The sequence below is a fragment of the Lithobates pipiens genome, unplaced genomic scaffold, assembly GCF_037356315.1.
Source record: "Lithobates pipiens isolate NorthernLeopardFrog02 unplaced genomic scaffold, aLitPip1_a1.2 Scaffold_13, whole genome shotgun sequence".
Classification (NCBI taxonomy): domain Eukaryota; kingdom Metazoa; phylum Chordata; class Amphibia; order Anura; family Ranidae; genus Lithobates; species Lithobates pipiens.
In genome coordinates, this window is record NW_027507718.1 from 146,265,647 (window position 1) to 146,289,465 (window position 23,819).

The window sequence follows — 23,819 nt, forward strand, 5'->3', positions numbered from 1 at the left end:
AAGAAAAAAATGTCAGTCCTCTCCAGGACTGACAATGCAACTGTCCAAGGTGTCTGCTGTGCCTTCATTCAGCATATAGGCACCCTAATACAGCAAGTGTGTTACTGGCCAGATCACCAGGTGCACAAACCCGGGCCTTCTCTGATAAAAGCTCTTTGCATTTATACAACGGAGGCACTACTTTCAGATTGCAGATTTCAGAAAGTGTCCTTTGAAACACTGTGCTTGAAAGGCCTTGTGTCTTCTATTTAGAAGGTTCAGCAGGGACCAACCAAAATTTTGATCCATACATGGGCACCCTGGTTGTACACCATTGATCAACTTGTGAACAATCAGCCTGTCAGGTTTTTTTGCCACTCGCTGTAACCCAAAATGCTAATTATTGTGTTCTGCTGGCAGGGAAAGCTCTCTGCGCTCCCCGCTGGCAGAACACGATATCACTGTGGGAGAGATTCCCCAATCAACACTGACTGTGTTGATGATGGTGGAATCAAGCACTTTTCTTTCCTTTCACCTGTTGTGGAAGGAAATTACATAATGTATGGCTTGCTTGAGGCCTTATACACATGGGCATATGAAGTTTAGAGGTATCTTTGTTGCCAGAAACTGGCAGAAAAAAGTCTCTAAACTTGTGTTTTATGCACATACAGTGGTGTGAAAAAGTGTTTGCCCCTTCCTCATTTCCTGATCAAACCAATTTAAACAATAGTCAAGGACAACACAAGTAAACACAAAATGCAATTTGTAAATGAAGGTGTTTATTATTAAAGGTGAAAAAAAATCCAAACCATCATGGCCCTGTGTGAAAAAGTGATTGCCCCCCTTGTTAAAACATACTATAACTGTGGTTGTCCACACCTGAGTTCAATTTCTCTAGCCACACCCAGGCCTGATTATTGCCACACCTGTTCACAATCAAGGCATCACTTAAATAGGAGCTGCTTGACACAGTAAGGTCCACCAGAAGATCCTTAAAAGCTACACATCATGCCGAGACCCAAAGAAATTCAGGAACAATTGAGAAAGAAAGTAATTGAGATCTATCAGTCTGGAAAGGGTTATAAAGCCATTTCCAAAGCTTTGGGAATCCAGCGAACCACAGTGAGAGCCATTATCCACAAATGGCGAAGACATGGAACAGTGGTGAACCTTCCCAGGAGTGGCCGGCCGCCCAAAATTACCCCAAGAGCGCAGCGACGACTCATCCAAGAGGTCACAAAAGACCCCACAACAACGTCCAAGGAACTGCAGACCTCACTTGCCTCAGTTAAGGTCAGCGTTCATGCCTCCACCATCAGGAAAAAACTGGGCAAAAATGGCCTGCATGGCAGAGTTCCAAGGAGAAAACCACTGCTGAGCAAAAAGAACATCAAAGCTCGTCTCAATTTCTCCACAACACATCTTGATGATCCCCAAGACTTTTGGGACAACATTCTGTGGACCGATGAGACAAAAGTGGAACTCTTTGGAAGGTGTGTGTCCAAGTATATCTGGCGTAGAAGGAACACTGCATTTCATAAAAAGAACATTATACCAACAGTAAAATATGGTGGTGGTAGTGTGATGGTCTGGGGCTGTTTTGCTGCTTCAGGACCTGGAAGACTTGCCGTGATAAAAGGAACTATGAATTCTGCTGTCTACCAAGAGATCCTGAAGGAGAATGTCCGACCATCTGTTCGTGTACTCAAGCTGAAACGAACTTGGGTTCTGCAGCAGGACAATGATCCTAAACACACCAGCAAGTCCACCACCGAATGGCTGAAGAAAAACAAAATGAAGACTTTGGAGTGGCATAGCCAAAGTCCTGACCTGAATCCTATTGAGATGTTGTGGTATGACCTTAAAAAGGCCGTTCATGCTCGAAAACCCTCTAATGTAACTGAATTAGGACAATTCTGCAAAGATGAGTGGGCCAAAATTCCTCCAGGACGCTGTAAAAGCCTCATTGCACGTTATCGCAAACGCTTGGTTGCAGTTGTTGCTGCTAAGGGTGGCCCAACCAGTTATTAGGTTTAGGGGGCAATCACTTTTTCACACAGGGCCATGATGGTTTGGATTTTTTTTCACCTTTAATAATAAACACCTTCATTTACAAATTGCATTTTGTGTTTACTTGTGTTGTCCTTGACTATTGTTTAAATTGGTTTGATGTTCCGAAACACTTAAGTGTGACAAACATGCAAAGGAACAGGAAATGAGGAAGGGGGCAAACACTTTTTCACACAACTGTATGTTGTTTGGAAGCATTTGAGCATAAACGTATTATACTGGCTATTCTATTGATGTATTCTAGCCACTAGAATAAAAGAACGCACATAAGAACACATTTATGCACAATTATGAGCGTTAAGGAGCATTTATACTGGTTTGCGATTAAAAAACACAAGAGCGCTTCTCCAGGAACATGTGACTGGGCCATTTTTTTCTGCCCCTGAATGATGCACATAAAAACACCTGCATGTGCACATTAACTAACATGCAGAAGTGTTCAGAGGTGTAAAAAAAAATGCAAAACGGTCCATAAAGCAGCGTTTTTTGTGTCCATGTGCAAGAGGCCTAATACTGCTGCTTTATGTTGGGGAGGCTGTGGCCAGACTGGGTATCTGAGACCAGCCCTTGGACCAGGATTGATGTGTTCCTGGTAAGCCTCGGTATCAGTAGAGCAAAAATAGGATTTTTGTACTCACCGTAAAAAATCCTTTTTTCTGATGTTCATTGATGGACACAGCAGTGTCAAAAACTAGGGGTGGGAACAGCAAGAATATAAACTCCACCCCTAACAAAAAGAGTCGCAATCTCAAATGGCCGCCTGCAAACCCTTGTGGCCGAAGCACGCATACGAAGATGTGCCCATATTAACTTTGTAAAGTTTGGGGAAAGTGTGAACGGACGACCAGGTCACTGCCTTACATACCTGGGAAACAGAGGCTTGATGTCGGAAAGCCCAAGAGGCACCAACAGCCCTGGTAGAATGTGCCATGTCAGGAAAGGGAGGCGCCCACCCCCTTATGGCATAAGCCTGAACCAGGATCTGTCTGATCCACTGAGAAATGGTAGCCGACGAGACCACCAGGCCCTTCTTTGGACCAGCCACCGATACAAACAGAGAGTCCGAACTCCGGAAAGGAGCCGTAGCAGACAGATACACCCTCAGAGCCCGGACCGCATCCAAAGAATGTAAAGCAACCTCCTTGTGAAGCGACAGCCGAGGACATAAAGACGAGAGCATAATGTCCTCATTTCGATGAAAAGCCGAAACAACCTTTGGAAGAAAAGAAGACTGCGGATGCAGCACCGCCTTATCCTTGTGAAGTACCAAGTAAGGAGACTTGCATGACAAGGCCGCCAACTCAGAAATCCACCTTGCAGATGTAATAGCCACTAGAAAGACTACTTTCTGAGAGAGTGTCAACAACGGGATCTCCCTAATGTTTTCAAACTGCGGCTTCTGAAGTACAGAGGGGCAGTGGTGGTCGTACAGGAGGAGCCACATGCCGAACCCCCTGAACAAATCTACGCACCAATGAGTGGGTTGCCAACGGTCACTGAAAAAAGACAGCCAAAGCTGATACCTGTCCCTTAATGATGCTTAATGTAAGTTTCTGATCCATTTCTCGTTGAAAAAAACAACTGGATCATGGAACCTGAATATGTACACGGACGCCACCCCATCACCTCACACATGGAGATGTTGGCCTTCCACGTGCAATGATAAATCTTCCGGGAAGAAAACTTCAGCATAGTGGAAATCACTGAAGCCGACAGTCCTCAGTCCCTCAGCAATTGGCTTTCAACAGCCACGGCATTAAAACCAGCGATGGTAAAGCAGGGTGAAGTATTGGACCTTGTGACAGCAGGCCCTCCCACATCAGCAGCCGCCAAGGAACATCCACCACCATTCGTACTATGTCAGCGTACCAAGGACGTCAAGGCCAATCTAGGGCAATCAGAATCACTGGAATTCCCTCGGCCTCCACTTGGCATAGCAGACGAGGGAGGAGTCTGATTGGGGGAAAGGCATAAATCAGCCGATAATGCCCCCATGGAGCCACCAACGTACCCGACATGTCCGCCCAGGGATCTTTTGACCTGGCTACAAACCTCTGTACTTTCCAATTGAGCCGAGAGGCTAAGAGATCAACATCCGGCATGCCCCCCCTTAGGCAAAAGAGCCAAAACACTTCCAGATGCAGTGACCATTCCCCCTAGTCCAGCAACTGATGACTGAGGTAGTCCGCCTGCCAGATTTCTACGCCCGGAATGTATACAGCTGACAGAGCCGGCAGGCGCCACTCTGACCACTGTAGGATGTGAGATACCTCCAGCTCTGCAGCTGAGCTCCTTGTCCCTCTTTGATGATTGACATATGCCACCTGCTGTGGCGTTGTCCGACTGGATCCTGACCAGATGCCCCTGCAGCCTCTGCAACCATGCAAAGAGGCTCCACCTTATCACCTGAAGCTCCAGCACACTGATCGGCAGGCAGGATTCTTCCTGCGTCCAGCAACCCTGGGCTGACTGTATGCCCCAAACTCCTCCCCAGCCGTATAGGCTGGCGTCCATCGTGATCACCATCCAATGAAGAGGAAGGAACGACTTCCCGGACCGAAGGGCCGGAGACCTCAGCCACCAAAGAAGAGAAACCCTGACTGGCTGGCTCACCCAAATTTTACAATCCAAGGATGTAGGAGATTTGTCCCATTTTGACAGGATCTCTTTCTGCAAGACTCGAGTGCAGAATTGAGCATACGGTACCACCTCCAAAGTGGCTACCATGAGACCCAGAACTCGCATGCAAAAACTAAGCGACGACCACCTGCAGGACATCAATAACTGCAGATTGAAGAGTCTGCATCTTTTTCAAATGAAGTTCATTTGAAAAAAAAAAAAAAGAGTCTGCATCTTGTCCGAAGGGAGAAAGACCTTCGCCTCTGAGAAGTCCAGAATCAAGTCCAGGTAATCCAGGCATTGAGTCTGCACCAACACCGACTTCTGGAGATTAAACACCCAACCAAACTCCCGGAGAGTCTGTGATCGCCACATCCTCCCTTAATTCTGAGGCAGAAGCCAATCTCAGGAGAAGGTCACCCAGGTAACCCACGATTGCAATCCCTCGTTGTCTCAGCAACGCCAGAATTGGGGCCAGCACCTTGGTGAAGACCACCTTGCCACCGTTGTTAGGCCAAAGGGAAGAGCTACAAATTGGTAGTGCTCATCCTCAACCACAAATCGCATGTGTCTGATGGATATGGGGACATGCAAGTATGTGCCCTTGATGTCCAAAGACGCCAAGAAATCCTCTTGATGAAGTGACGCCACCACTGAACAAACCGATTCCATCCTGAACCTTCACACCTGCATGAAGCAATTGAGGGCATTGAGATCCAGGACCGGACTGACCCCTTCCTTCTTTGGAACTACAAACATATTGGAGTAGAATCCCTGAAATATTTACAAAATCGGGAGAGGCACTATCACCCCAGGCAATAGTAGGTCCTGTACTGCCCCAAACAGGGCCGCCCAACGAGCCGGAAAAAGATGAAGGTTGGAGGGAAAAAAATCTGTTTGGTGGACAAGAAAGAAACTCTATCTTGTAGCCTGACAAAGCCAGTTCGCAGACCCACAGGTCAGAAAGGAGGACTGCAAACTCCCGAAGGCAACCCCCACCCGAGAGTTGGGCGGGGGCAAACCTTCATGCGGCAACAGATTTGCTTGCAGGCTTGTTCGGCTTGTGAAACCAGGGACGCTTTTGTCCCTCAGCGGGCACCTTGACGGACTGGGAACACTTACCTGCCGACCCGAGCGGACAAAAAAATCCGCTTCTGAGAGGAAAAAGAGGCATGGCTCCTTAACCTCTGGACTATGGGAGCGAAGTACTCTTTCCCCCAGTAACATTCTTAATAATGTCATCCAGCGAGGCTCCAAATAGCCTCTCACCTTGGAAAGGCAAATCCACCAGTGCTTTCTTAGATGCCTGGTCTGCAGACCAGCATTTAAGCCAAATCAGGCGACGCAGCACTACTGCTGATACTGAGGCTCTACAAAGCAAAGGGGCTGTATCCAGGGCCGCATCACAGACATACTTAAGGCCAAGCATCAACTGGTCTGCCAGTTCCATGCAGACTGGGGAAACCTGTTACTTCTCCAACTCGCGGTGCAACAACTTTGCCCATTCAGTAAGTGTTTGTGACACCAGCCCGTGGCTAACACTGGCCACAATGCTGACCCCACCGCCGTAAAGATGGACCAGGCAACCGTCTCGGCCCTTCTGTCGACAGGGTCCTTGAAAGAGGGGGACCCTTCCACCGGAATCGTGGTCACCTTATTTAACCTGGATACCGGGGGGTCAACGGTCAGAGGAGATGTCCATTTTTTCAGGAAACTCTCCTCAAAGGGGTAACGCATAGTCATTCATCTTGGGACTGAAAAGGCCCGCTGCGGGCTTTCCCACTCCTTGTAAATAAACGTATCAAAATAATGTAAATACGGAAGCACCTTAGCAGTGCGGGCCGGCTTGTGGGACCCAAAAGGAACCGATACCTCTGCAGATGCCCCGCTGTATCGTCAATCTTTAAGGTATCCCACACTGCTGTGATAAGTGCTCCTACTAGCACTTTCTCCTGCGCTGACATTGACGCTGAGTCTTCCTCAATGTCCAAATGGTCCTGGTCTGCATCCTCTGAAACGTCAGAACAGCGTTTTTTACCCCCCTTGCTCCCGCACGCCGCTTCCACCCTGGGAACAAATGATTCCAGGACCGCTGACAGAGCGTCCATAGGCACCATAGGTGCAGGTGAACTGGTTGCTAACACAGGGGTGTCTGGAGAAGAAGCATCAGCCTCTGACGCCATACAGAATCCACACGCGCTGGTCACCCTTAGGGACCTAAGGCAAGCAAACACAATGTCCACCCTCCTAGCTGCCACAGACTGAGCAGCCCCTCGCAGGACTCACCACCCTGACCCAGGTGTTGCGCTGTGCTACCGCTGACCGTTCTCCCCTCTGCCTGCCACGAGGTGTCCTGTGTCCTATTCGCGCTGTACAAGTCTAAAGCAGCTGCCCAGCACTAGAGCACAACCGACTTGAGGCTACCAGAAAATGGCTGCCGACCACCTCAGCAAAAAACATCTGAAAACGCTGGGAAAATGACCACCGGACTGCAGGAAAATCTCCACGGCTACAGGAAAATGGCTGCGGTTCCCGTGGCAGCCAGACCACCCACATGGTAGCACACAGACCCTCAAAACAGCAACCTAAACAGAGGAAAAAACAAGCGGACCACCAACCGCCCAGCGCAGCCCCCTGCCAGGACCCAGAGACCACCCAGAGGATCCCCGGCCAGGTACGTGCTCCGCACCCCCTATGTCCAGTCATACGGCGGCCCCTAGAATAGGGGGCAGGGGAAGATGCAGGGAGAGAAGAAGGGGAGAGAGCGACTCCCTAGTTGGCCTCCCAGGGAATGCCCAGCTGCTCTATCCTGCCGAGACAGGCGGAACCATACTTACCCCTCCTGCAGGGACTGCTGGACACACTCCATAGACAGACCCATCACCGAGCAGTACGGGTGGCTGTCGGCCATGGCACACAGTGACTTGGACAGCAGTAGCCTGGTCATATATGTGCCCTGGAGCATATAGCTCACCGACCGCCCCTGGACCAGAACAGGGTTACGTCGTGGCAGACCTAGCACATAGCTAAGGTCTGCACACGCTCGATGGCCAGGCTGGGGAAACTGCCAGGATCTATATTATCCAGCCTGTCATCCAGTCTGGCTGTTGACTGTAGATCACAGGAACCAAAAAGAGCAAAAAACAAAAAAATTATAAGGACCATTGGTCCCCGCAGGGAGCCAGGTCCTTTTCCTAGACTAGGCAGAAAAAAACGGAGCTGCTGGAAGCAGAGTGAGGGATTATAGCCAGTTTGACCGACACTGGGTGGTGCTGTTTTGTTTTTTATGTGTTCTGCCTAGTCTTCTCCTAAAGGTGGAGATATAACCCTAAGGTCAAGATTAAAGTGCTGTGTCCATCAATGAACGAAAGAGAAAGACAGTTTTATACTCATGTGGCAGGGGTGCCATGGGAGAATACAATGATAATCTGGAAACCATTGGTGGGAAAAAAATCGGACCAAAATTTGCAATCTTGAAGAAAGCTAAATTTATAAACTTGATAAAGCAATTACGTTTTTTAATTTCTGTAATTTCCTCAGTTTATAGGTGTACAGGTTTCAAAGGCTGTCGTGCAGCTTTCAAATAGTGGTGAGCATCTGCATTAGTTACAATCAGCTACAAGGCTACTGCTAGGTTGCATTTGCCATTTCCCTAGGCCAACTTAGAACCGACAGATTTAATTTATACTCATCTTTTTCATTGTATATATCATGTCTTTGCACCATCTACTTTAACCCAATATTACATCATAAGGGCTCTCCCTTTTATTTCAAGCCTTTTTTGACTCTGGGAACCACCACCGAGCATATTATATGTACAACTATACATTAGGTAGTTACGCTCACCCTTATACTGTAAGAATCTTCTACCAATTATTTAAATAACATCAATATTGACAGTGCATATAAATCATCAAATCACTATCTAATGCAATACTCCTTAAAGTGAGATAAAAACAAAATAAAATAAAAAAAATTGAAAAATTAAAAAAACACACTTTTGCAAAATTGTTTGTTCTACAAGTCCAATCAGTTGTATTCTTCATATAATTATCCACCATGCTCGAATCAATTGTGCATCCAAAAAAGCTATCGTGATGATTTGTGATTAATAACCACCTTCCAATTTAAACGCTTACCAGAAAGCAGAAATAAAAACACCTGTGTATATTCCTTTAAACCAACAAAAATGATAGGATATGGCAGGGAATTAGGATAAACCTAAAAACATAGTAGTGAGTCCTGCAGAAAAGGGGGGACACGGACGGATCGGTCATCAGTGATAAACAGGACTATGGAGCAGAGTTGTGATAGATTGATCAAGGACACCACCACATATAAAAAAAAATTCTTGAATAACGGAATAAAAATAGAATACAAAATAAAAAAGAAGGAAGATACCTACTACCAGAGGCACCTAGGGTACCTGTCATTTATCAGGTGCCCAAGATGCACAAACATAAAATTAAACCACCTGGAGGACCAATCATCAGTGGTCCATTCTAGATTGGGGAGTATTTTGATTTTTTTTTAACAACTTCTAGCAAACAGAGGACACGCCTTTATTAAGGATAGCAATGATATAATCAACAAATTGAAGGAGATACAGGTAAACGACTCCACCCTGTTGGCAACAATAGATGTGGAGTTGTTATATACCAATATCAAGTAGGCTGATGCACTGGCAGCAGTGGCATGGGCACTCAGAAACCAATCTGATCTAAAATGAAAACAAAGAATAATTCTTTTGGAAGGAATAAGGATGGCTATGGCAAATAATTTTTTGTGGCATAAACATGAATATTTTACACAGGTAAAAGGGGTAGGAATGGGGAATAAGTATGCTCCAAGTGTGGCCAACATATTCCTCAACAAATGGGAAAGGATATTTTCAGAAAATGTTGGCCACAAATCTCATTATTTAAAAAGGTTCATAGACGATATATTAATAGTATGGAAAGGTGACCAAGAAGAGCTCAATAAATTCATGGAAGACATAGGGGCTAATAAATATTTCCTGTAAATGTACATAATTACACCATCAATTTACTTGATTTGGAAATTTTTAAAAATGGAAGCCAGTTAAATACTAGGACACATTTCAAGGACAACGACAGGAATGGATACATTCCTTATAACAGCTGTAACCACCAACAATGGAAAAGGGCCATACCAAAGGGCCAATTCATAAGGAAAAGACGTAACTGTAACTGTATAGAGGACTACCGCCTGTGAACAGATATATTAATTGACAGATTTGCAATAAGCAATAAGAGGGAAGAAGTGGAAAACACCAGAAATCAGGTAGAATAGTTAGGGAACATATGCTCAAGGATAGAATAGGTAAATGAAGAGATCAAAATGAGGTACCCTTTATCACAGGATTCAATATAGACTATAAAACATTAGAGAGTATCATAAAAAAGAACTGGCCAATTATATGTGGGGATCCAAATTTAGGAAAAATCCTACCTTCCAAACCAAAATGCATCTATAGGAGAGCAAGAAAAATCAGAGATGGCATATGTAAAATGTACCACCAAAAAAGATGGGAACATTCTTTGATCAGAAAGATTTTTTCAGGTGCGGCAAATGCAAACCTTGCAGAACCACCAGAAAGGGAAAAAGGAACATGACCGAATTCCAGTATAACAATACCAAACAAAAATATAAAATAAATACACTTATTACCTGTTGCATCACACTTCTTGCCTACGTGCTGAAATGTAGCTACGGCCTCCAATACGATGGAAGAACAACAAGGAAACTCTCAATTAGAATAGGGGAACATGTAAAAAATATTAGAAAGGGGTTCAGATACCATAGTGTCTCCAACCATTTTCGACTGAAACATAATAAAGACACCCAACACCTTAAATTTGATGCCATAGATTGCATAGAACCACATTGGAGAAACAAACATGTGAAGGGAGGTATCACGGAATGAAACTTACTGGATATTTAATCTAATATATAATAAAATGTCGGAAAGTGAACTTCTGGTCCAGGACTAGCTGACTGGATGATTAAAACCTAAGTATAGGTATTAATACAGGGAAGGAAAGGGCACAATAGTGACAGTAAACCAAAATGGTGGAAAACGAATTTCCAGCCTGGGAATAGCTGACTGGATGATTAAAACTCAAGTATGGGCATAAATACCTTCACACATATCTTATGCAAAACGTATTGAGGCTAATTGTGTGACGCTGACATTACATCCTGCCTATGAACCACACTCACATTGAGGCTTGCACTGCATGTTAGCTCCCTGCATACAGAGCAGCCATTACAGGCCATTGCAGGACAGTCTCAGTGCCGGTGTCTTGTCTAATAACGTCTTCCATCGGATAGTGTCCGCTGTGTACTGCGCATGCGCAGTACACAGCAACACAGATTCCGAAAATTGCCGAGGATGAACGGCGCCTGCGCCATAAGTCCAGGTTCTATCCCCACTATCCAAGTGGACATAGAGTAGGAATAAAAAAGAGCCGAGCGCAGCGAGGCCGAGCCCGAAGCGTGGCGAGCGAAGCTCGCCCGCGAGGGGCCCTTTAATACTCACAACCCTATGTCTGCTTGCATGGTGGGGCTACCACCTCCATTCACGGCGCAGGCGCCGTTCAGCTTCAGAAATTTTCCGAAGCTTCGTCTGCTCCGTACTGCGCATGCGCAGTACGGGGCGGAAGCTATATGATGGCCGGACACTATACGGCAGAACACCGGTATAAGGCACATGTGCATTTGAGTGTAAACTTTTAAACATTTTTATCAATAAAAAACAGGGCCCTCTGATCCCTCCTGTATTGATTTGTATTGTAAGTGTACTGTTTGCCCTCATATTGTAAAGCGCTGCGCAAACTGTTGGCGCTATATAAATCCTGAATAATAATAGTAATAATAATAATAATGTGGAATTTTGCGCAATGATGGCTGTTTTGTTTTGTTATGATTACATAAGAAGCCACATTGGAGAAACATAAAGAATATAACTCTGTACCTGGCAGAACTGTAATATACCGGGTGTAAAGGAATATACACAGGCTTTTTATTTATGCTTTCTGGTAAGAGCACTTGCAGTGCAAAGTGGATTTGCCTTTAGTAAATAACCCCCACAGTCTCTCTTCCATCCAGCTCTACTACACTATCAACTACTGCAGCTCAAAAAAAAGCTGCCTCTACAGGCATTTGAGCTTTTATTTCCCTGCCTCTGGAGAAAAAAATGCTCAAAAGACTGTAAAAGCAGCTTTTTTTGAGCTGCATTGTGTATGAGCCCTAAAAGTTAGAAAATGTATATATATATATATATATATATATATATATATATATATACATATATATATATATATACATATATATATATATATATATATATATATATATATATATATATATATATATATATATATATATATATATATATATATATATATAATATATATACATACATACATACATACATAATCTACAGTACTGTGCAAAAATTTTTGGTGTGAAGAAATGCTGTAAAGTAAGGCCGCGTACACACGCGGGGACTGTTCGCCCAACTTTGTCCGTCAAACAGTTTCGGCAAACAGTCCGCTCAAAATTAGCATGGACGGACATGGCCACACACGACGGACGAACAGTTTGCTGAAACCGTGCACGATGACGTGAACGGCACGTACGACGGGACGAAAAATACGACGTCCTATACACTGCATTATAACTTTCGGCGTGAAAATCCTTTCTGAGCATGCGCGCAACTTTGTTTGACGAACAAGCCTACACACGCGGGGACTGTCCGCTGAAACAAGGTTTCAGCGGACAGTTTTTCGGAATTTCCGAAAAACCTTGTTCAGCGGACTGTTCGCTGAAACTGTCCGCTGAAAGCCCACACACGAGCGGACTGTCCGCTGAAACTTGGTTTCAGCGGACAGTTTCAGCGAACAGTCCCCGCGTGTGTACGCGGCCTAAGAATGCTTTCAAAAATATATATTTGATTGTTTACTTTATACAGTGGGAATTGAAAACAAAATGACTCTCCTTTAAAATAATCACATTTATGTGGCTTTGCAGCCTAAAATGACCACAGACCGTTTTTGTTTTATCCAGCTGTATTTACTCCAAAGTGAAAAATAAAAAACCAACATGTCAGGAAAAAATAAAAAACAGAATCACTGTTGGAGAAAGGATCACAAAAGTTGTTGAACCACCTTCTGCTTTAACCACATCAATACTGGCCACTTTCGCCCCCTTCCTTCCCAGACCAATTTTCAGCTTTAAGCGCTCTCGCACTTTCAGCAAGAATTGCGCGGTCATGCTACGCTGTACCCAAATGAAATTTTTAGCATTTTGTTCACACAAATAGAGCTTTCTTTTGGTGGTATTTATTCATGACTCCGTTTTTTATTTTTTATGATATAAGCGGAAAAAGAGTGGAAATTTGGGAAAAAAAACAACATTTTCTTTATTCTATTTTAAAAGAAATCCAATAAAATCGAATTTTGTCATAAATTTAAGCCAAAATGTATTCTGCTACATGTTTTTGATAAAAAAATATCTCGTTAAGTGTATAATAATTGGTTTGTGTGATCATGGACAGATGTACGCAAATGATCATGTACAGATGCGTGCAGGTGATCAAGGATATATATGTGCAAATGATCATTGGGACATGTGATTTTACTGTTATATATGTGGGGGACATGTGATTTGGGGATTATTACTATGTGGAAACATGTGTTTTGGGGACCTGTTATAACAATATATAATATATGTTATGACATATTATATATGTGTTTTACATGTGTGGTGACACCAGACTGATCAGTGAGTAAAAGCTTCGGTGTGAGGAGAGGAGAGCCGATCGCCTAGCAACCGGCTTTTTGTTTACATCACATGATGGCCGTGATTGGACACGGCTGTCATGTGATCAGGAGAGCCAATCACAGAGCCCTCCTGCCAATCTAAGATGCGCCACGAGCGAATCGAGCAGATCGCGCCGCTGCGCAGGAAACACATGTGCTCGATCACGCTTCTTGAGGGACGTTCCTGAATGTCCACTCAGAAGGAGAGAGCGCCCATCCGGTCGCACATATGCAGTGGTCGTGTGGGAAGTGGTTAATTACAGCCTTTAGTCTGTTGGGATTTTACTCTAATGCCACGTACACACGAGCAAACTTCTCGTCGGACTGAACTCCGAAGGACTTTTCAACGAAGTTCCGCTGAAATGGACTTGCCTACACACGATCACACCAAAGTCCGATCGTTTAGAACACAATGACGTATGACGGGACTAGAAAAGGGAAGTTCAATAGCCAGTAGCCAATAGCTGCCCTTGCGTTGTTTTTGGTCCATCGGAACAGCATACAGACGATCGCTTTTCTCGATCGGAACTGGTTCCGACAGAATGATTTGAAACATGTTCTATTTTTAGGTCCATCAGAATGTTAGAAAGAAAAAGTCAGATGAAGCCCACACACGATCGGAATGTCCAACAAAATTATTCCATCTGACCTTTTCTGCCGGAAAGTCCAGACGTGTGTACAGGGCATTACTTTGCATACATACTTTGCAATAGTTGTCTCTCTACTTGCACAACTGCTCAAGTTCAGCTAAATTTGATGGTGACCATTTGTGGTCAACTCATCTCACAGATTTTCAATGGGGTTTAACCACTTCCATGCTGGCCATTTTTACCCCCTTCCTGCCCAGGCCAATTTTTTGCTTTCAGCACTGTCGCACTTAGAATGACAATTGCAAGGTCATGCATCACTGTACCTAAACTTATTTTTTGATAATTTTGTTCATACAACTGGAGCTTTCTTTTGGTTGTATTTAATCACCAATGGTATTTTTATTATTTGCTAAACAAAGGAAAAAATATTGAACATTTTGAAAAAAAATTTTTTTTTTAATTTCGGTTATAAAATTTGTTACTTCCTGGGTACCGAGATAGTCCAACTCTTCCCTTGCCGGCAGGCATAACAGAGGTAGCCCTTAGCTTTTCTAAATATTGTTATCACTAGGATGATGGTATCTTGTAGCACCATAGTTATTTTACGGCACACACTTTACTCTTAGCATAACAGAAGAGGGTGTGATAGGGTGTGTTTACCACTCTGGACCACACCTCCCTCATTACAATACCACCTTTCACCCACTTTATATATAATCTGATTGTACAATCTCCTTTAGATCTCTCATCAGCTATGCACTACAAGGGCCTGCCTGATTTGATACAAATTGAATGGATTGTTCACGTGTGTCCTCCTATGCCATAGTTCTAGTGAATCTAAAGGAAATTGTACAGATATTGTACAATCAGATTGCATAGTGTATGGCCATCTTTATACAAGTACATAGGAGAGAGTGGAGAGAGACACTCAGTTGTTAGACCTCATTCACATCTCCACAACGCAAAAACTTACATTCCCACATGTATTTGTTTTGAGTGTTTTTCAGCGTTTTCACTCGTCACACATATGGCAGCTCATTCACTCAAATAGGCTGCCCTATGCATGAAAATCACACTAGAGAAGCTCCAGAACTTCTTTTGGAGCAGAGCATGGTGCGTTACAGCAGTTTTTGGTGCATTTGCCGCACTTGGGGGCCTTTAAAATGTGATGACAACACAAGCACGAAGCACATTTGCAGCGTGTCTGAAACGCATGGCAAAGTGCACATTTTCTGTGCCTCCCTATTCTTGTGTAAATGCACCAATTTCCCTTTCAGGCCACACTCACACCTAGAGTAGTGAGAGCACATGATTTTTGGCTTGTTTTTCCAGTGACACACATAGGGCAGCCTGTTGATTTCAATTGGCCACGCTACACATGGCAAAGTAGCTCATGGGACATTTTGGTGTTGTGTGAGCTGCATGTTTTTTACTGCATTTGTCAACTGTTTTTTTCATGTGGCAAAAGGTTTGCTTCTGTGTGTGGTGTGACATTAAGAATTAATGACACTAAAAAGCTCAACTAGGTCATTTTAGTTGTATAAATGTGGCCATAGACTATACAATCTGACTGTAAAATCTCTGTACAATCTCCCTTATAATTACCAAAATTATATAATAGGAGGACATAACATCTTTCCAATCACGCCATATCCAATCAGAAAGGCCTTTGCACTACATCAGGTGTGTCCTGTGGGCTGCATGTGGCCCGGGGGGAGTTTAGCATGCAGCCTGAGCCCGTCTGAAAGGACCCTGGGAAAGCCAGGCAAATGAACACATGGAAAAATGCCAGGGGTATTATGATAGCTTAGTTAATGGGTGAAGGTGTGCTAATGAGGTAAGCTGGTAAACTCCTTCATGTGTCTTACTGGTTCCTCTGTCTCTGTCTGTATACCAAGACGTCTCTGAAACTTTTTGGGAAATATAGCAAGGGCTAACGTAAAGACTTGATCTCAAAATAAAAGAAAGCTTGTATTTTTCTGCAACCGAGATACATAGGGGAGCTGGATTTAAAAAAAAAAAAAAAATAAATAAAAAGGTGAACTTAGTCTTTAATGGAAAGAAACGATCTGGAGGAAATTGAATATACAAATTGAAGAACAGAATATTATTCTAAATTATACTATTACCAGTAGTAGGAGTTTCTATGTAGATGAAAACTGAAAAGCTCAAGAGCGTAACAAGGGGCAGGTTGGGGAAGGGGTTGTAATAAAATCAGCACAGTTAAGCCATTATATAAACAAGGGTATAAAAGCCCTGATGGAAAATGGCAAGCTGTCAGGAGGCGGAGTCTAGCTCAATGGACATGTCCCTCTAGAGCTCTGCTCTGTGAAGGAGAACCGCTAAACAAAGACAGCCCGCCAAATTATTTCTTACAGAAACTCTGTCTGAACATTCGTGTGAGGTGAGAGAATCATTTGGACTAAAAATGCTATTGGGGGGAGCCCGGAATACGTTTAAAAATACCCCCAGAGGAGGTGCTCAGGCAAAGAATGCAGTGAAAATGGCGCCAGTCTCTTCAGCTACAGGAAAAATCACCTCAGCACACAGGATAAAAACACAGCGGTCTCAGCAAGTCTCCTCAGAAGAATCTGACACTGAATTATTTCTGTCACAGAAATCTTCACATGAATTAACTGCATCCCAAAGCCTTATGAAACAATTTGATGCTGAACAAAGCTTTAAAGATTACCTCAGAACAAATAACCAGTAACCTGACTAAAGAATCAGAGAATTGGGAAATCGCACAGCTGCGCTGGAAATGAAAGTTGAAGAAATAGAAAACTCAACACTTGAATACTTGAATGAAATAGATCTTAAAGAAGAAAACATTACACTACAAAAATAAACTGGAAGATTATGAGAACCGTGCAAGAAGGTCCAATTTGTGATTCAGAGGCATACCTGAATCGATCACTGACTTATCTGCCACAATAACAGCATTATGCCAAGAATTGCAACCAGGAATACTGATTGAAAGGCTGGAAATGGACAGGGTGCACAAGCTCTCATGCCTAAAAAAAGCAGATGGACCCCCACATGACATCATAGCAAAGTTCAATTTTTATCGCACAAAGGAACAACTCTAAGCCCTTGTACACACGGTCGGAGAATCCGTCGGAATGTGTCCTATCGGACCGTGTTGTCGGATAATCCGACTGTGTGTGGTATGCATTGGACTGATTCCGTCGGAATATCTGTCGGACCCAATTTTCCAACTTGTTGGAAATATTTCCCGACCAACTGGTTCGATCGGACATACACCGATCGTGTGTAGAGAATTTTGATCGGACCAAGTGCCACGCATGCTCAGATCAAATTCCTACATCAAAGCTATTGGCTACTAGCCTGAACGAAGTCCCATCGTAACGAAATTACGTCATCACGTTCTGAATGATCAGATTTTTCGACAACTTAGTCCGACCGTGTGTATGCAACAGTTTGGGACAAGATCCGACGGACAAAATCCAACGGACAAAATCAGACGGATTTGGTTGTCGAAATCTCTGACCGTGTGTACAGGGGCTTAATTGCAGCCAGAGAGAAAGACAACCTAACCTTCCAGGGTCACAATTTTCAGATTTTCGCTGATCTCTCTCAAGTAACCATTTCTAAAAGACATGCCATGAAACCACATTTAATGGAATTACAACATCATAACATCACATACCAATGGGGTTTTCCATTCTCCATACGCTTAAGCTACAAAGGTACCAAACACAGCTGTAGATCACCGAACAAACTTCAACAAGCCTTACTTGACCTTAAATTGATCGATGGAACATCTGCAGCTACAACATCACGTAGAAGAACAGCATCTACCTCTTCCCTACCCAACTCATCCCATGCAACCGGGAAAAATGGGGTTCATCACACACATAAAATGGGTCGCTATGTCCCCCCCCCCCCACAGGGCCAAGAAGATCCAATGGACTGACAGGCTATTCTTTAAGAAATACAGTTATAAGCTAATAATAACAATAACAATAACATACTGAACTCATTAACTAAGCTCATTTGACCCAAAATTGCAGCCTGCACCTGTATCCTATGAATACAATACATTATGGGTCAGGGGAAATCCCCTACTAAAGTTAAACCTGAATATGCTGAACACAATCATATGGGAACATAATTTTCATCAGCTATCTCCAATATATGAAACAAAGTTTATTTTTCTCTTTACCTAAATAGAATGGTTAAAAGAGCTCTCCTTATTTACTACTTGCCACCTGGAGTTGCATAATATTATCATTAAACAAATAATGAGGCTCATTCATGACTGAAAATATATATTTTATTTCTAGGATTGATGTATTTATATAGGCTTTAGAAACAAAGTTTTAGAGAAGTCTAAGTTCTTGATAAAAGACATATCCCATTTACCTTTTTTAGATTAGATAGACTACTCTTTCAAGTATTGCAGGAATTTAATTTTAATTATTATTTTTTTTTCAATTTTTCTTGGAAAACCTATTAGAGAAAATAGATAATACTTTCATTAAGCCATAAGGGCTATAAACATGCATCCTATCGATGCAAAAAGTTTTTTTTTTTATTTATTTATATTTTTTGTTTCTTGTTTAACAAAGCGGTTCTCCTATTCACGGAAGTTCTGTGTGCCTCGCCTAGTCCTCCTATGGATCCCCTCCCTCGAAATGGGGAGACTCGACGAGGGCCTCTTCTCCCCTGTTGGGGAGTTTTACCCTTCACCAGGGGTACTTGTTGAATACCTTCATATTATATTATTAAGCTTAGGTAATGTAAACTTATCTGTCTTTTTCTTCTTTCCTAATCTAGATAACACTGGACTTTCCTTTCTTTTTTCCCTTTTCAAGTCCATATGGGTTGAGTCGAGAAATCGTCAGGTTGGAACAGCAGGTGAGTGCTGCCTATTGACTCAGCTACCATAGCCCCCTTAAACATTTTATCCCTGAACGTACAGGGACTCAATGTACCACAGAAACTCACTAAAGCGTTAAGGTCATTCCAAGCAAAAAATGCAAACATTGTGTGCCTGCAAGAGACTAATTTTTCAGTAAAATCAACGCCTACATTTTTTAGTTCATACTATCCACAAATATTTACTGCCTCGGCCAATACCAAATAACGTGGAACTCTTGTGGCCTTCCGCCGGTCCACTCCATTCACAATTCATTCGGAAATTAAGGATCCGGAAGGAAGATATCTAATCGTTACGGGACACATTTTGGACACAGAAGTAACTGTGGTTTCTTATTATGGATCTAACAAACAGCCAATTTCATTCTTAACACATCTATTACAAGTAGTTAATGCACATAGACTGGGAACAATCATTATATGTGGCGATTCCAACCAGGTTCTCCTACCATTTCTGGACAAAACACCAAAACTCTCTCAACTCCTTTCCAAACACAATTTAATTGATTCATGGAGAGAGAATAATCCAACAAAAAGAAATTACACCTACTTTTCACACCCTCACCAAACATTCAGTCGTATTGACCACATTTTCCAGACCACAGGAATGATACCTGAGATTCTCTCATCAAATATAATCCCCATCCCATGGTCTGACCATAATGCAGTCCTAACAACTATTGCATCAACCATACCTAAAGCACAAGATAAAACATGGTATTTACTAGAGATATTACTTAAAAACCCTTTATATTGTCACAAAATTGAAAATGCTCTGAAAGAATATTTAACATTCAACAAAAGCCCAGAAATGTCCCCAATAACATTGTGGGAAGCACATAAACTGTTGAGGGGAACACTTCAGCAACAGTATGGAATACTCAATAGAGAATGCACAAATCTTGCACGTAAATTAGAAACACAATTTAACTCCTTTTTCTTAGCTTTCCAAAGCAATCCTAATCCAACTACTAAAATTAATTTAGAGAAAGTACGCCTGGAATATGATCTTTTTCTTACAGAATCATCTGATAAAGTACTGCGTTGTTCCAGACATGCTTTCTTCATGAAATACTTAATGACTTTGCTATCTTCTCTGGCCTTTTCATTAATCCCCAGAAATGTGTAGCACTAAATGTATCTCTTTCAAATTTAGAATTAAGTTCAGCTAAGATAAATCAATTCCATATCTAAGAATACACCTCACTGCATCACTCTTGGATCTTTTTTCAGCCAATTACCCTCCAATATTAAAAAAGTATTAACAAATATGTTGAAATCTTGGAACCACCTTCCATCATCATGGTTTGGAAGAATCAACACAATAAAAATGACAGTCTTACCCAAATTATTGTACCTTTTCAGAATCTTACCAATTCCAATTCCTGCCTATTACCTGAGAATTATACAGAAAAAGGCAAATGCATTTATATGGGGTTCTTCTAGACCACGTACACAGCAACACACACTTTACCTCCCTAAATTAAATAGAGGTTTGGTTGTCCTAATTTCGCATCTATATTATAGAGCAGCACATATAGCATCATTAACTAAATATCATGCACTACAAGAATCCCCTCTATGGGTATCGATCAAAGCTGCTGAATGTGATCCCTTGTCAATGGCAAACTTCATTTGGCTCTCACTGAGAGATTGTAAAGGGCTGCGTAATCCAATTACAAAACATTTTGTTTCCCTATGGGACAGATACAAATTCAGAAATCAGTTGCAATCATTACATAATCCTCTACTATCTTTTTACAAAAACCCTGCATTTTACCCAGCATGGGTATCTCCTAGATCTTTCAGAGCATGGGCTAGAAGTGATATGCTGCAGATGCTCAAATTTGTGAATTTATCCCTTTCCCAACCCTTTGTGATAATTATGGAATACCGCAATCAGAACTATTTAGGTACCTCCAGTTCAAACATTTTTTTTATGCCTCTTTTAACCACAGACAGTTCACTAACTAATTTAACTAACTTTGAAAAATATTGTAAAAATTACCCCCCTTATGCTAGGGGCATAATCTCGACCTTATTTGTTTAATTGTTAGCTAAACCTGAAACAGTAAAACCAGCTTATGTACAGAAATGGGAGGTGGACTTAGAACAAACACTGGAAACCACAGAATGGAATCAAGTCTGGTTAACAACCAAAATAGCCTCTCCCAATATATTAGCGATAGAGGCGAATTATAAAGTACTAATAAGATGGTACCTTGTACCGGCTAGAATAGCGAAATATGTGTATAACTACTCATCAGATTGTTACCATGGATGTGCAGAGTTAGGAACACATTTCCATATTTGGTGGTTATGTCCCAAAGCTCAAATTTATTGGAATGAGATCTTTACTATAGCATCCAAAATGTTAGGAATATCCATTACCCCAGATCCCTCAATGGCACTCATCAATCGAAAGACAGACTTTCTAACACACACCCAATTTAAATGAATTGTTAATTTATTCACCACAGCAAAACAAACACTTGCAAGAGCCTGGAAATCCCCTTCATTGATTGTGGATGAGGTAGTGAATAGGATGAACAACACTATGATGCAAGCCAAAATGGCAGCTCTTGAAGCTGACACACTTATCAAATTTGAAAAAGTATGGCATCCGTGGATAAAAAATTATTTACCATCAAATTTTAACAAAGATGGGTAAGTGATTACAGTATATGGATTCTGAGTGATATGGCGGCCCTCAACTCGACCCTGCGGACCTCTCTTCTTCCCTTCCTAGTTTCTTCTCTTCCTATCTTTCCTTTCTTCTCTATCTATTCCTATTATGATTTTGAAGCTCTTTCCTACTTAAGAAGCTAATTCCTCTAATAAACCATACAATTAATAAGCGTTATTGTTATAATAGTAATTATAGTTGAATATATCATTTACATTGTATTGAATATATAACTCTGAGCTTCATTACTTCTGTTGTATATTATGTACTTAACCTATTGACAAATACTCTATTGTATCTTCAATAAAATCTTTTTGACAAGGAAAATGGCAAGCTGTTCAAATCACATGTGATTCATTGCAGTGCAATTTGAGCCTATTCATTTAGTATGGTTTAAATTGCACCGCACCCTCACAAAAAAGGTGCATGTACTTTTGTGTCGCACTCGTATCAGATCGCATGGGTGTGAACACCCATAGGATCCGATTGATCCACTAGCGCTGCGTTTTGCACACAATTTTCAGGGTGTCATTAACATTGACACCAGCATCAGTTTTCATTAGTGGAGTGCGACTGATGTGGTACGGGAAATGCACAGGAATCGCCTGTGAATCACGCACCACATCAGTGTTAACCAGTACTTACGGTGAAGTAATTAATTCTCTAAAATCCATTAGCTGCCTGTTTACATTAAAGAGCTGGCAAGCTGCCAAGATCCTGTTACAACACAAAGTGATAGGCAGAGAGCTAAGATTTTAGTGATTCTGCTGTAATTGTTAAAGAATTTCTTAACAATACCTATAGTTACACAGGTAAGTAAGGGGTTGAAAAACTTTTCAACACATTTTATCATACATTAGAAGGGGGTTTGTTAAAGCATCATCCACAAAATCCACAAACCATACCTGCTGAGAAAAAAAAAATGGTTGCCAAATCTGACTTCTTCAGAAAATGCTGGGTACCTGGCTGTTTTGTTTATCCAAACACTACTACTTCCCCAGTCTCTAACAATGCAAACAATGCAGTCTCTAACAATGCAAATAAGGAATTCACTCTAAACACATGTTACATGCTTATCCCAGGTTAACCCAGCAACTAGTATTTTCATAAGAAAATCAGCAATGGCAACCTCAAATTTTTCTTTCAGATCATGTTTCCATAAACAGCAATATATTAGAAGATGCTTACAGTTCAGTTATGGAATGCACAAACATAAGGCAAAAAGAGGCTCATATTACTTACATATTCAGCTGTATCATCCATTTCCCACTGAGTATGGATAGGCAGGTAGAGAAAGAAAGAATATTAAGAATTGCAAAATAAGATTGACGGTGATGACCAGCTCTACTGGAAATCAAAACAGAAGGTCTCACAATAATTGAAAGTTTGTATAGGATATAAATATTCTCTTTCCCCACTGCAAGAAATCAGATTCTTCCTTTCACAGTTTTCTAGCAAAATATGATAGAAAGGAGAATCCAATATATTTTGGATATATGGATGGACTTTGTATACTGTACTTTTCCAGTGCAATCATTCCTGTAAACATACACAGGATTTTTTCTGCCTCACTTGACATTTTTTTACTCTCTCAAATTATATTTCTAATGTGTTTTTTTTTAAAAGGTATTGCAAAAGAAGCATTGGTATAGGTTACTGTAATTTGCATACAGTTCTTGGCTATAGAAACAGTTTATTAACCAGTCAAACAATTTAAACATGTCTAACTAAAAATCCAGTCTGGATGTTGAAATACACTAAGATGCATGCTATATTGTTAACCGGACACACCCGCTTAAGTAAAAACCTTTGGTTTAGAATCACTTTGTTGACTTTCCAGATCCCTGTGCATCTGAGATCATTTCAACAGCCAGTGTTCAGTATGTCTGGGGGATAAAATCAGTACACCTATGCAATAAATGAATATTTATAATTTGATCCTATCAAAATGCTGCTAGTACAGAAATAAATTGGGATTTTTGTACTTAACATACTTGGTGGGCTGTAGCCTTTTTTGGAATTGTGGGTTATATTGCCAACTAGAGGAGGCTTGAGACTAGGTCTAAACTGAAGGCCAGTCCCTAGGTGTTGTAGCCCTCTAACCATCTTGCTCAACTACAAATAAAC

At 41.9% G+C, this 23,819-nt stretch overlaps 1 protein-coding gene across 23 annotated transcripts in view; it reads right to left on the reverse strand.

Annotated features, from left to right (window-relative positions):
- PTPRS (protein tyrosine phosphatase receptor type S) overlaps window positions 1-23,819 on the reverse strand; it is a 733,740-nt gene that overhangs the window by 352,930 nt on the left and 356,991 nt on the right. For 12 of the 23 annotated variants that reach the window (XM_077475692.1, XM_077475688.1, XM_077475691.1 and 9 more), the window contains one exon: window positions 22,935-22,961. The exons of the other annotated variants lie outside the window; for them this stretch is intronic. In XM_077475692.1, the coding sequence (XP_077331818.1) occupies window positions 22,935-22,961 (27 nt within the window). The remainder of the gene's footprint in view (window positions 1-22,934; window positions 22,962-23,819) is intronic. 23 annotated transcript variants of the gene reach the window in all.